General features: G+C 37.9%; 1 protein-coding gene across 2 annotated transcripts; it reads left to right on the forward strand.

The window, feature by feature from the left end:
* The first annotated feature begins 4,197 nt into the window (after positions 1-4,197).
* Positions 4,198-11,997, forward strand: LOC116040021 (tripartite motif-containing protein 16-like). Of its 2 annotated transcripts, none has more exons than XR_004896461.1 (2): positions 4,198-6,595; positions 11,977-11,997. XR_004896461.1 is itself a non-coding variant. In XM_031285241.2 (2 exons), the coding sequence occupies exon 1, from the start codon at positions 4,392-4,394 to the stop codon at positions 6,012-6,014; it is 1,623 nt and encodes a 540-aa protein (XP_031141101.1). In that variant the 5' UTR covers positions 4,198-4,391; the 3' UTR covers positions 6,015-6,020; positions 6,080-7,222. The 2 variants fall into 2 exon arrangements, 1 of the variants encoding a protein (XP_031141101.1); XM_031285241.2 differs by lacking the exon at positions 11,977-11,997 and having other exon boundaries at positions 4,198-6,020; positions 6,080-7,222.
* Positions 11,998-12,231: the final 234 nt, after the last annotated feature.

The raw sequence follows: 12,231 nt of genomic DNA on the forward strand, positions 1-12,231 counted from the left end.
CAAAAAAAGCTATTAAGTGGACCTTAAGATTATTTTGTCGATCAAGGTGCTTAGTAAGCAGATATTTCTGAAAAAATAAACATTTTAATGGGAAGTTGCATTTGTGTAATGATTTTGAAGGTTGGCAATATTCTATATTTTCCTAACTTTCCACTTTCATTCCTATCTATATTCTGAAGGGTTTTGCAGAAAGGTTTGTTCATATATCACTCAGCCTAATTTATGTAACATTGTAAACCTTAAAACATGGAGAAAATAGTTTTTTTGTATGGCTGTTGACAGAATTTTCAGATTTATGAAGTAATAAAAAGAGATATCCAAACTCCCCTCTGTAAAAACCTTTGGCTCTAATATGTCAAAAAGAACTTTGAACCTGGCTATATCCAGTGTTTCTGTTGTGGACATGTTTGCAAGTTAGCACATATTTAATAAGATAATGTCTCAATAGTAAATTTACAACAAATTTCAGAAAACCTGTGGTACAAAAGATAACTGTCTTAATGCAAGTATTCAACTGGTGAGGTTGAATGTATTAGTCAAATGTTTTACCCTACCCTACGTTAGGTATGTGCCTAACCAAAAACACGTTTATTGCATAATTATGACTAGAAAAACTTGACACAATGCTGAGCTGCACCCCAGCTGTCAGATGATATATACCACTTCTATGTAGCATATACTGTTGACCTGCTATCTCCCCCTAAATATCCCCTATCCCTCCCAAATAATACGAAAATGTGGGTTTCAAAAAACCCTCATGCTGGAATGCATGAAAGCTTGATAACCCTGTCAAGACACGATGTGAGTCCCTACACGATGTGAGTGACAGCTAGCTACGGCAACACCACTTGGAAGAAGTGCAAAAACTAAAAACTTTCACCCAGGAAATGCGTGTGTTTGTTCCTCGGGAGTGTTTTAATCCAAACCATGATCTTTTTTTTCTAAACTTAACTTGGTATTTCGGTGCCTAAACTTAACTGCCGTGGCCGAATAACGCTGACTTTTTCTGGCCTAAACTCAACTGCCGTGGCCGAATAACACTGATTTTTTCTGGCCTAAACTCAACTGTCACGGCCCGTGAAAGGACTGTCCTCTGGCGGTGCCTGTACCAGGCTCACAGTCACCTATTGGTGGCTGAACACAACTACCAACTGCTGCTTATATGACGGAGCTCTGTAACCGGCGTTGCAGAGCTCTGTAGCAGCTTAAAACAACTACCAACTGCCCATAAAAAAAATATGTATGTATGTGTATATATATATATATATATATATATATACATACACACACACACACACACACACACACACACACAGTATAGGCCTATATTTATATATATTTCATGTTTTGTATCGCGTCGGTCGGTAACTATGGTTTTATAGTAGTAGTGTTGCCGTAGCTAGCTGTCAAAGATGTCGGCCGTTCTGCACATGCGCGATTCACATTGTGTAGGGCATGCACGTGCAGAGGGGGGGGGGGGGGGGGCTATGGGTGCTTGAGCACCTGCCCCTTTTGCCCCTCAAGGCCAAAGTGCCCTTTTTTTGTCTAGATTTTTTTTTTCACCTTTTTTCTTTGACGATGGCCCACAAGTGGTCTGTTTAAGAATAATATTTAACAATAATAATTAGCTAGATAAAACGACCTAAACCTTTATATCACATGATGACCAGGCTTCCTGCCAGGCGCGCCACTTAGATACAAGCGAGTCCATGCCATCCGTCGGCGGCGCGGCCAGCAAGAGCGAGAGAAAGTTGAAGTGCAGGTAAGTGTGCTTTTGAAGTGAATGAGAATGCATGCATGCACATTTGGTTTGTTATAGAGGCCTCTAGCTGCTGCCGCTACATAACGAGTCTCCTCCAGGATTAAAACAGCCAGCAGGCAGCTAACTTTGAAGTAGTCACATTTCGCGGTAACTGCACGAGCTGCCGCGGCCACAATTACTCTTATCTCTTACACTTATCGTGTGATAGCCTTATAGCGCCCCGTTTCATTCTCTGATACACAAGAGAAGACAGCAGCAGTTCTCTGTAGGTTAACAGTTGTGCGTGTGTGTGTGTGTGTGTGTGTGTGTGTGTGTGTTTATGTGTAGCAGTAGTTCTCTGTAGGATAACAGAAGTGTGTGTGTGCAGCAGCAGCAGTTCTCTGTAGGTTAACAGTTGTGCGTGTGTGTGTGTGTGTGTGTGTGTGTGTGTGTAGCAGCAGTGCTCTGTAGGTTAACAGAAGTGTGTGTGTGTGTGCAGCAGCAGCAGTTCTCTGTAGGTTATCAGTTGTGCGTGTGTGTGTGTGTGTGTGTGTGTGTGTGTGTGTGTGTAGCAGTAGTTCTCTGTAGGTTAACAGTTGTGTGTATGTGTGTGTGTGTGTGTGTGTGTGTGTGTGTGTGTGTGTGTGTGTGTGTGTGTATGCTTTCTGCTTCTCACCAGCAGCCCACTTAAAAGAACATGTCACTTCTTTGGGAAATTATCTTAGGTTATTTGTAGTCTGCAGTGTAGGTTGGTGGTCTATACATTTTGACTTAATAAAGGACATCCTTATATTTTGAGAAAATAATCTGAAACATGCTGCATACCTTTGCAAATCCCTTTCTGATTCAAAGCCTACTAGCCCACTGCTACAGAAATCTGATAGTCAGCTCAGGTTGCAGTTATAGGGTACAATTAAACTGTTTCTGGTTTGATATCTCGTTATCTTGTATTTGTGTGAATGTAGTCTAATGTAAGGCTCTATATTTCATTTTGAGGTGTACAGTATTGTGGATTTAGTATTATGTAACATTTCATATTGCACTTTCTATATACAGTTTGGATACTGTATGTAAGATTACATTTTGCTTGGACAACGGTTGCATTTTTTGGATATATTTGTGTGAATGTAGTCTAAGGCTCCATATTTTATTTTGAGGTGTACAGAATTGTGGATTTAGTATTATGTTAAAATGTAAAATATACAGTTTTTAAAATAAAGATGACATACTGTATATTCTTAGCAAATCTTGTTCCATATGCCCTTTTTTGAATTTGAGCCCCTGCCCCTCAAAAGGTCTCTGCACGGCCCTGGTGTAGGGGTATTGAATTCTTACTAAAGTACAATTTTGATATTGATAAAATCCCTCTTCAGCTATCTAACTTTCATAGACAGGTTCTTTTATGTTGTCTTCTTATTTATAAAACACAATTTTTCACCCCACAAACATTTAATATGGAATAATAAAGATGTAAAGTATAAGAATGAGTCAATATTTTATCCCAATTGGCTCCAAAACAATATTTTATTGATTTCCCTGTTGATTAATGACAACGGTCACTTACTTACATATTCAGAATTCTTAATGAAGTTTAATATTCCAATAATTGCACAAGAATATAGCATAGTATTTGATGCTGTACCCACGGGTTATGTAAGACTGCTGCAGGGTAGTAATGTGTCTAGTGACCAGTCAACATTTAGAACAGATGTTTTATTAAATGGCATTGACATAAAAGGATAAAAAGTGCAATAATAGATATTTTAGACATTTGACACATTGCCCCACAGTTGCTCGATGCAAACATTATTGGAATAACCACTGTGGGAATATCAATTGGAATTTGATTTGGACCTATTATAATAAATATGTTGTTAGTAATAAAGTAAATTAAGTATATTTCAAAATTGACCATTGCATCTACCCAACCAATCAAATTTTAAAAGAAATATAAATCTGATCTTTCTTTTGTGACTGCACATTTGTTTTGTGAAAGTTTTTATGTCAGATTGTTCTGGATTGATGTGGAGGATGTATGTCATGTATTGTGTGGCTCTAAGATAAAATTACAAAGTAGAGACATTATTTTTTACTATGAAGGAAATGATTTGGATAAATGCCATGTTTTCATTTTGAATCTTTTAATTTTATTTGGAAAATTTTATATCCATAAATGTAAATGGCCTGAAAGAAAACTGAATATTCACCCATTTAAAAATGACATGAAATTATATTTTGAAACTTTAAAAGGACTGACAAATAAGAAAGCCATCCGGACTCTGAACATTTACAATGCCTTAAAACCTCTTTAATGTAAATTTCATGGGCCCCTTTTTTCATGTATGTATATATTTAATGTTTTCAATGTGTTTGTGTATCTGTACTTGAATAATAAAGTTTTTTGAAAGCAAAAAAAAGACACATTGTGTATTGACAAACCCCTCCCTGTTCAAAAAAAGCCAGCTCTTTGCACATCCAGCCTTGTTTCCTCCCCCTCAGTGTTATGCAATGTTGAGAAAAGAAGAGCGGGAGCTGACAAGCCCTATTCAGTGAAGATTAGCAAATAAACAGGAACAAAAGTAACAGAGTTTGGTTTCGAGTCAGAGCACAGACTGTTCAGAGAAACTCTCACACGCTGCCACGAGGAGAAATGGCGCAGAAAGGAGTTCAGCTGGACCGGGAGACATTCTCTTGTTCTTTCTGTCTGGATCTACTGAAGGATCCGGTGACTATTCCCTGTGGACACAGCTACTGCATGAACTGTATTAAAATTTTCTGGGATCAAGAGGATGAGAAGAAAATCTACAGCTGCCCTCAGTGCAAACAGAGCTGCACTCCAAGGCCTGTCCTGCTGAAAAACACCATGTTAGCAGTTGTAATGGAGGAGCTGAAGAAGACTGGAGTCCCTGATGAACACTGCTATGCTGGAGCTGAAGATGTGGCCTGTGATTTCTGCACAGGGAGAAAACTGAAAGCCCTCAAGTCCTGTAAGCAATGTCTGGTCTCTTACTGTGAGAAACACCTTCAGCCTCATTTTGACGCAGCTCAATTAAAGACACACAAGCTGGTGGACCCCGCCAAGAAGCTCCAGGAGGGAGCCAACGTCTGCTCTCGTCATAATGAGGGGATGCAGATGTTCTGCCGTACGGATCAGAAGTTTATCTGTTACCTCTGCCCCCTGGATGAACATAAAGACCACGACACAGTCTCGGCTGCAGCAGAGAGGGCTAAGAAGCAGGGAGAGCTCGACGGGAGGCGACAAAACATCCAGCAGAGAATCCAGGACAGAGAGAAAGAGGTGAAGCTGCTTCAACAGGAGGCGGAGGCTATCGATCGCTCTGCTGATAAAGCAGTGGAGGACAGCGAGAAGATCTTCAACGAGCTGATCCGTCTCATGGAGAAAAAAAGCTCTGACGTGAAGCAGATGATCAGATCGGAGCAGAAAACTAAAGTGAGTCAAGTCAAAGAGCTTCAGGAGAAGCTGGAGCAGGAGATCACTGAGCTGAAGAGGAAAGACGCTGAGCTGATGAAGCTCTCACACACAGAGGATCACAACCAGTTTCTGCAAGAGTACCCCTCACTGTCACCAATCAGTGCACCTACAAACATACCCAGCACCAAAATGCATACTCTGTGGTTCTTTGAGGATGTGACAGCAGCTGTGTCAGAGGTCGGAGCTAAACTACAGAAAGTTCTGGGTGAGAAATGGACAAACATCGACACCAGAGCTGTGTTCTTAAAATATTCACGTGAAATCACACTGGATCCAGACACAGCATACTACCAGCTGTTATTATCTGAGGGGAACAGAAAAGCAAGATTTACGACAGGACAGTCTTATTCTAGTCACCCAGGCAGATTCACTTCATGTCCTCAGGTCCTGAGTAAACAGAGTCTGACTGGACGTTGTTACTGGGAGGTGGAGTTGAGAGGGAGAGAAGTTTGTGTAGCCGTCGCATACAAAGGCATCAGCAGAAACAGCATTTATGCACCCTGTACATTTGGAGCGAAAAACGAATCTTGGGCGTTATCATTATACGGTGGTTATTCCGAGGACTGGGCTTACTTTCGGTACAACAATGTTCAAACTCCCGTCTCAGGTCCTCGGTCCTCCAGAATAGGAGTGTACCTGGATCACAGTGCGGGTACTCTGTCCTTCTACAGCGTCTCTGAAACCATGACTCTCCTCCACAGAGTCCAGACCACATTCACTGAGCCTCTTCATGTTGGATTTCGGCTTTCACATTATGAAGACACTGCTGAGTTCATTTAGCTCAAGTAGACAGAAGTCATTTAAGGGTTAAAATCTGTTTTGGTTTAACTCAAACTTATTTTGTCTCAATTTGTTGTTGCTGAGAGCTGATTTCTGTGGCATTTCTTTACAGATCAGCCGTCAATCAAACATTATGAGATGTACTTTGACGTCTTCTCATTAGTTGTGTAAATATTGTTGAGTTTCTTTGGGTGGCGCTCCTTCCTGCGTCTGTTTAGCCATGGAGGCCATCACTGCCCATGATGATGAGCCATGGTCATAATGGTTTTAAATTAGGTTTTATTTTAGCTTTGACTTTTTCCAACTGTATTTTAGTTAAGTATTATAGTTTTGTATGAAAGCCCATTTCTGCCAATATGATGGGAAAATACTGATCATTTTAAGAAAGTATCATGACTTAGTTTCTTTTTTACATTCACATTGGCAGAAATGGGCTTCCCTAGTTATCAGAGTGCATTTGTATATATGTACAGTACAGTATATAGCATATAATTACTTTTAAAGTTTGTTTGTTTTTGTTAAGGCAAGTTATAATGTATTATATGAACATACATACATACAAAACACAATGTTGGAGAACTGTATATAAATGGTCATTATGTTTAATGTTCTTCATCGGTAGTGAAATATAGCTAAAAAACTAAAATAAATGTTTGTTTTGTTTTTTTTTACCAGGCAATATCGTTTGAGTTTAATTTAGGGTTGTTTACTAACAATATTTTTACTACTTATTTTAGCTTGAGTTTTGGTTTACTATAATAACCTCGACCTGAACTGACTTTTCTCTGCATGAAAATGTAAACTTCTCTTCTCTGTGCTCTAAATGTTTGATGAATATTTGAATTGATGCATTTGCATGTTGTTGTTTCTCATCCACTGCGTGGGTCTGAAGAGAGAAAACACCAGACGGCCTTTATCGTAAATATTTTGTTCTCACCACTTGGTCAATTTGTAAAGAAATCTCCTATTACGTATATCTGTTTGGCTATAAAACGGTTCACTGTTCATTCATTATTCTCTTCTACATACAGTAGCTCAGATTGAAGACAACTCCCATGATCCCACGCTACTTCACAACCTCACCAAACTGTCTTTTGTTATGGTTTTGATCGAGAGAAAATGACATGTTGTGCGTTTAACAGATTTTACTGATGTGTGACGTTATGAACAAACTGAAGGTTAACATGATGAATAAACAAACATGAACTAAGTATTTCTCCTTGTCTTCATTCCAGGGTTTCAGACAAAGATGATGGAGAACATGTGAAGTTTTCCTCCTGAAACACCACAAAGTATAAAGTTGATGTTTAGAGTGACAACTCCTTTTGTGACCAGAAGTCACAGCATACTTTGTTATTAGAGATTTTGCTTGGGATGTTTTGACATTTTGATTTTAGGACTGCCTCCTGCAAAGTCTCAGAAAATTAAATCCTGAACATTTTAAAAATAAACATAAGAAAGAATACCAACAAAATCAAGAATAAGCATAAGAATAAGAAAACAAGTTTGTTTGGTAACAAAATTGTAAACAATTATATCTGCTTACTAATATATTACAATATTTTATTTACAATAAAATCAAGAATAAGCCGAAGAAAACAAGTTATTATATAATATTTATATTATATAATTATATCTAATTACAAATACATTAGGTAACATTTAATAATAACCACCGCTAATAAATGGTGATTTGATAGATAAAAAGTTAATAGCTATTTTACTGTTAAACAATAAAATTATAGTTAATGTTCACTAATGGTTATTTTAAGCATTTATTGTTGCACACATCATAACATTATATATATTATATTAAGTATTTATTAATGATAATAAACTACAGCGTGTGCTCATGGAAATGAAGGAACACAACAGTGTGAATCATTGGTGTTATTATGGCACAGAGGAAGGAAATATATCAGGCTGTAAAACTTGTGATTTATCACATTTTCTGCCTCAGTCGTGTGTCACATTCTGCCACTCTGTCCCTTCCTGCAGCCCCATCCTAACTTACCAAACCCATTTAGCGTTATTCTTGACCCATCTACCAGACGCCCTCAGACTCTTTCATCCCAGATCCTTCCACTCACGTGTAAATTGATAGTTAATTAATCCCAAATTGGGAAATGACTCCGTTACAGCAGAAAGTTACAGGGACACACACACATACTAACTCACACACATACAGAAAATACAAGAAATATACTAGAAATAATAACATAAAAAATAAGATAGAATGAAATAAGATATCAAAAGATCAAAATCCCAGAACTACTGAAATAAATTATACTTAGAGGAATGAAAAGAATGTACACAGTACATGTACAGTGTCAATGTACAGTGTAGAATAAAATGTACAACCTACATACATAGTATATATAACCAAATAAAATATGTGTAAAATTAAATATGAAGTAAGTATCATAATAGTGCAGTATTGTAATGTGTGAGGTAATGGAGGGAGTTATCTTACACACAGTAGGTTATGGTTTACAGAACCAAAAAGATTAAAAAAAAAAAAAAAAAAAAAAAAAAAGGTGTGCGGAAAGTTGCAGGCAATACTCTGACCGATCTCTCCAATTCATTTAAAGCGAGAGAAGGTGGTCAATCTTAGTAGACCAGAGCCACCCTCTGTTGCAAGCATTTCAGTTACTCCCGTCTGGCTGTAGGTACAGCCTTCCTAGATGCAGGACTAACAGATTAGAAATCTTTTTTTTTTTTTACTGTTGCTATACCTGCACTTTATGGTTAATCCTTACTGTATTGTTGTGGTTGTTTTGAAATTATTATACGTGTTGGTTGCTGTTCGTATCACAAATTGCCCCTTGGGCATGATAAAGACTTTGACCTAGACCATCTGCCCAGCAAACACCTGCAATTCCCCTCACATGAGTTTCCCCACCTATCATTTCTTCATCACACCTGTAATACCTATGCCAGTCCTTTTTCCCCAATCAGTACTCACATTGTGGGTTTTTGTTGCCATGTTTTGTTGCTTTTGAGCAACCTGTTCCTGTAAGCTTATTTGTATTTTCAACTGTATCGACCATCTGCATTTTGGTAAAGTACTTAAGTTATATTCCACCACGAGACCATTAGTAATACATTAGTAATACATAATTCCTTCAGCAGCAACTCTAACTCTACCCTTGAAATCAGTTAATGTTTCACAACAGTTTCCACTGTGTAATACCCAGGGTTACATTTTGAAACTTTGAACTTTAATCATACAGTATATTGCCGCACACATATCGACTGATAGCTGATATCTCTAAAAAGTAGCTCTGGCTTCTTTCAAGCTGTCCAACGTCCAATGTGACGCTTAGCTGTAGCAGCAGTCAGACTGGTTGGCCAGCCTCGTCAGTGTGACACTCCCAGCAGCTGGAATGTCATTTTTTCTCAGTACATCTTGTGAAATTTACCAGAAGGATGTGTCGGGGCAAGTGTGTCGTGGTTTTTGTGGTGTTGACCTTTTTGTGGACTTTTAACAGAGCAGGTGAGTGAGGCCTTTACAACCCATACTCATATGTTTAACTTGGTATGTTAACTTGTGTTGACCTCTGGTCACATTGACCCGTTTTATATCAGAAAATATGGGACGTAGAAATAAGCGCTGAAAATGTGTAGAAGAAAAATTTAAAACGTTGGAAAAAGCAAAAACAAATTGTGAAAAAAAGGCGTCAAAAATGTCAGAAAAAAAAAAAAGGTTGAAGGGAAGACAACACAAGGGTTAACTTGGTAGATTGGTTGTTTTTGCCAGAGAAAGTAAGAATACCAGGAAACGTAGTTAGTTTATGTAGATCTATGATGAAAACTCTTTAAGAAAATCCACGCAAAAAAACATTTTCACGCTTTTTTCCTCAGTGACATTCAAATAGTTTCGGTGGTATGTTCCAAGATTTTCTGATATTATCCTAAGAAACTTTATAATAATAATAATAATAATAATAATAATAATAATAATAATAATAATTCATTTGTGGTACTTTTAATTTTATCAAATATAAACTGCTGTTGGCTTTCACTGGAACAAATGACATCCACCTGATTGTCATGTGTGGAGGAGGAAAGCTCAGCACGTAACACTGAAACTATTTACATAGATACCAGAGATAGGTGAGTAAATAAAATGTCTAATATGATGAAGTGTAACTAGCAACTCCTTTACTTTAGGTTTTATAATAGAATGTGTTAACATAAATACTGTGATTGTTAATTAACAGAATCATACTTTGAACTACAGCCAAGTGACAAAGTCCAGCACTGGGTTAGTTACACACAGCTGGTTGTAAGTCTTACCTGGCATCTTACAAAACCTGTCTGAATGCATTCCTTCGCATACACCATGAATGCTTTCATTTGTGTTTCCTTGTCACTGAAAAACAAAATGTAACATCTTAAATCAACAAAAAAAAAGATGTTCTACTAACCTGCATCCTTCTCAGCCCAAATAATGTTTTGATTTTGCTGTCTTTTAAATGTTTTGTTGTTTTCTACTTTTAAAGTTGTATGGATCAAAAGACAGCTGACAGACACAGTTCGCAAGAAGCTGGTGAATACAGTGCAGCATTTAGCAGTTAAAGAGACATACATGTCCATCAGGAGTTGGTGGAGACCAAACCAGAGAAAAAACAGGCGATTATCGAGTCATAAATTCTTGCCGTGACTCAGCAGAGAGACATGACAGACTACACCTTGGTCCCCAAAAAAGTATTTCCTCATTACTGAAGAATGTTGCGACCGCTACCTGAATAACCCAACCCACGTCTCTCTCATCTCTTATCTTCATTTACTGTAAATCGAAATTGATAACATACACATGTGCATATTTAACCATTTATATGCGAGTATGTTTATAATTACTAGTAGTAGTGAACATCATTCTTTCTCATTACTATTATGGTTTTTTGATGAGTTACTGTAAGATGTCATTGTTTGGCTGTAAATGATCACAGGTCACAAAGTGTTACAAAAGTCTTCTTTGCTAAGAAAACAATGTTTACAGCCATGCTTCTACTGAGGATTAACAGGACTAACATTGGCAAAGTATTCATTTTTGATGCAGGTCTGATACAAGTCTCTCAAATGGCAACATTCAGTTATGTTAGAGTATGTAAATAAATATGGTCAACATATTAATAACCAGGCCTTTAAAGACAGCTGACTTGGATTTTGCTGCCATTTTCTCTGAACTGAACTTTGAAGGATGTCTCTTTACCTGATGTGTTGCAGATGATATTCAGGTCTCCTGTGATTTCATGGAGAGCTGCATCTTACCGTGCAGGTTTCGGTCTGGTGATGAAGTGGTCATCCACTGGATTCAGAAGAGAACAAAAGACACTCAGGCTCATTCCTACTATCACAACCAGGACCAGCTTGGACTCCAGGACCAGCGCTTCAGAGGTAGGACGTCGCTGTTCAAGGACCAGATCTCCAGAGGAAACGCCTCGCTCCGGTTGACAGGGGTGGAGGTTCAGGACCAGGGAAGATACAAGTGCTACACCAGCACCATCACTGGCAACAAGGAGTCATATATCAACCTAAATGTGGACGGTATGAGAAACACACAGTTATAACAGAAAACACATATTAATAACTCCTTAAGTTAACTTAAAAGTTATCATTCCAGAAAGTAGCTACCTGGAACACAAGTCAGGGCCTGATCACCCCCGGATGGGTTGCCCGGGCGAGGGTGTCTGATGTTTAGACCCTAAACAGCTGATGACCCCGGGTCTATCACTGATTATGTGTCATCAGTGATATCATGAGACTTCAGAACTTTACAGAAAGTTTAAGAAACATGAGAAACCGTGACTCTTTCCAGTTCAAAGTTTTGTGAATCATAATGTCAAACTGCATTAACATGTTGTTAATTTAGACATTAATTAGAAAATATACAGTATATATACAGTATATATATATATATATATATATATATATATATATATATATATATATATAGAGAGAGAGAGAGAGAGAGAGAGAGAGAAACACTGTCATGGCTAAATTAAAGAGGACCCTTGATCTCTCACCTAAAGATATCTGAAGGAAAATGGGTAAGATGAGTACCCACAAGTCTCCAAATTTCAAACATTCCCAGTTTATGATAATCCCATGCAGTTTAGGGCACAAACCATTCACTTTTTTTTTTTTAACAGTATAACCCTAAACTGTCTTGGAGTTACATAAATTGGGTATGACTGGAAAGCTGACTATT

The sequence above is a fragment of the Sander lucioperca genome, chromosome 23 (assembly GCF_008315115.2).
Source record: "Sander lucioperca isolate FBNREF2018 chromosome 23, SLUC_FBN_1.2, whole genome shotgun sequence".
Lineage (NCBI taxonomy): Eukaryota > Metazoa > Chordata > Actinopteri > Perciformes > Percidae > Sander > Sander lucioperca.

What these genes read in the sequence shown, in the direction of transcription:
- LOC116040021 (XM_031285241.2), top strand. Translation starts at nt 4,392, where the DNA reads ATGGCGCAGAAAGGAGTTCAGCTGGACCGGGAGACATTCTCTTGTTCT.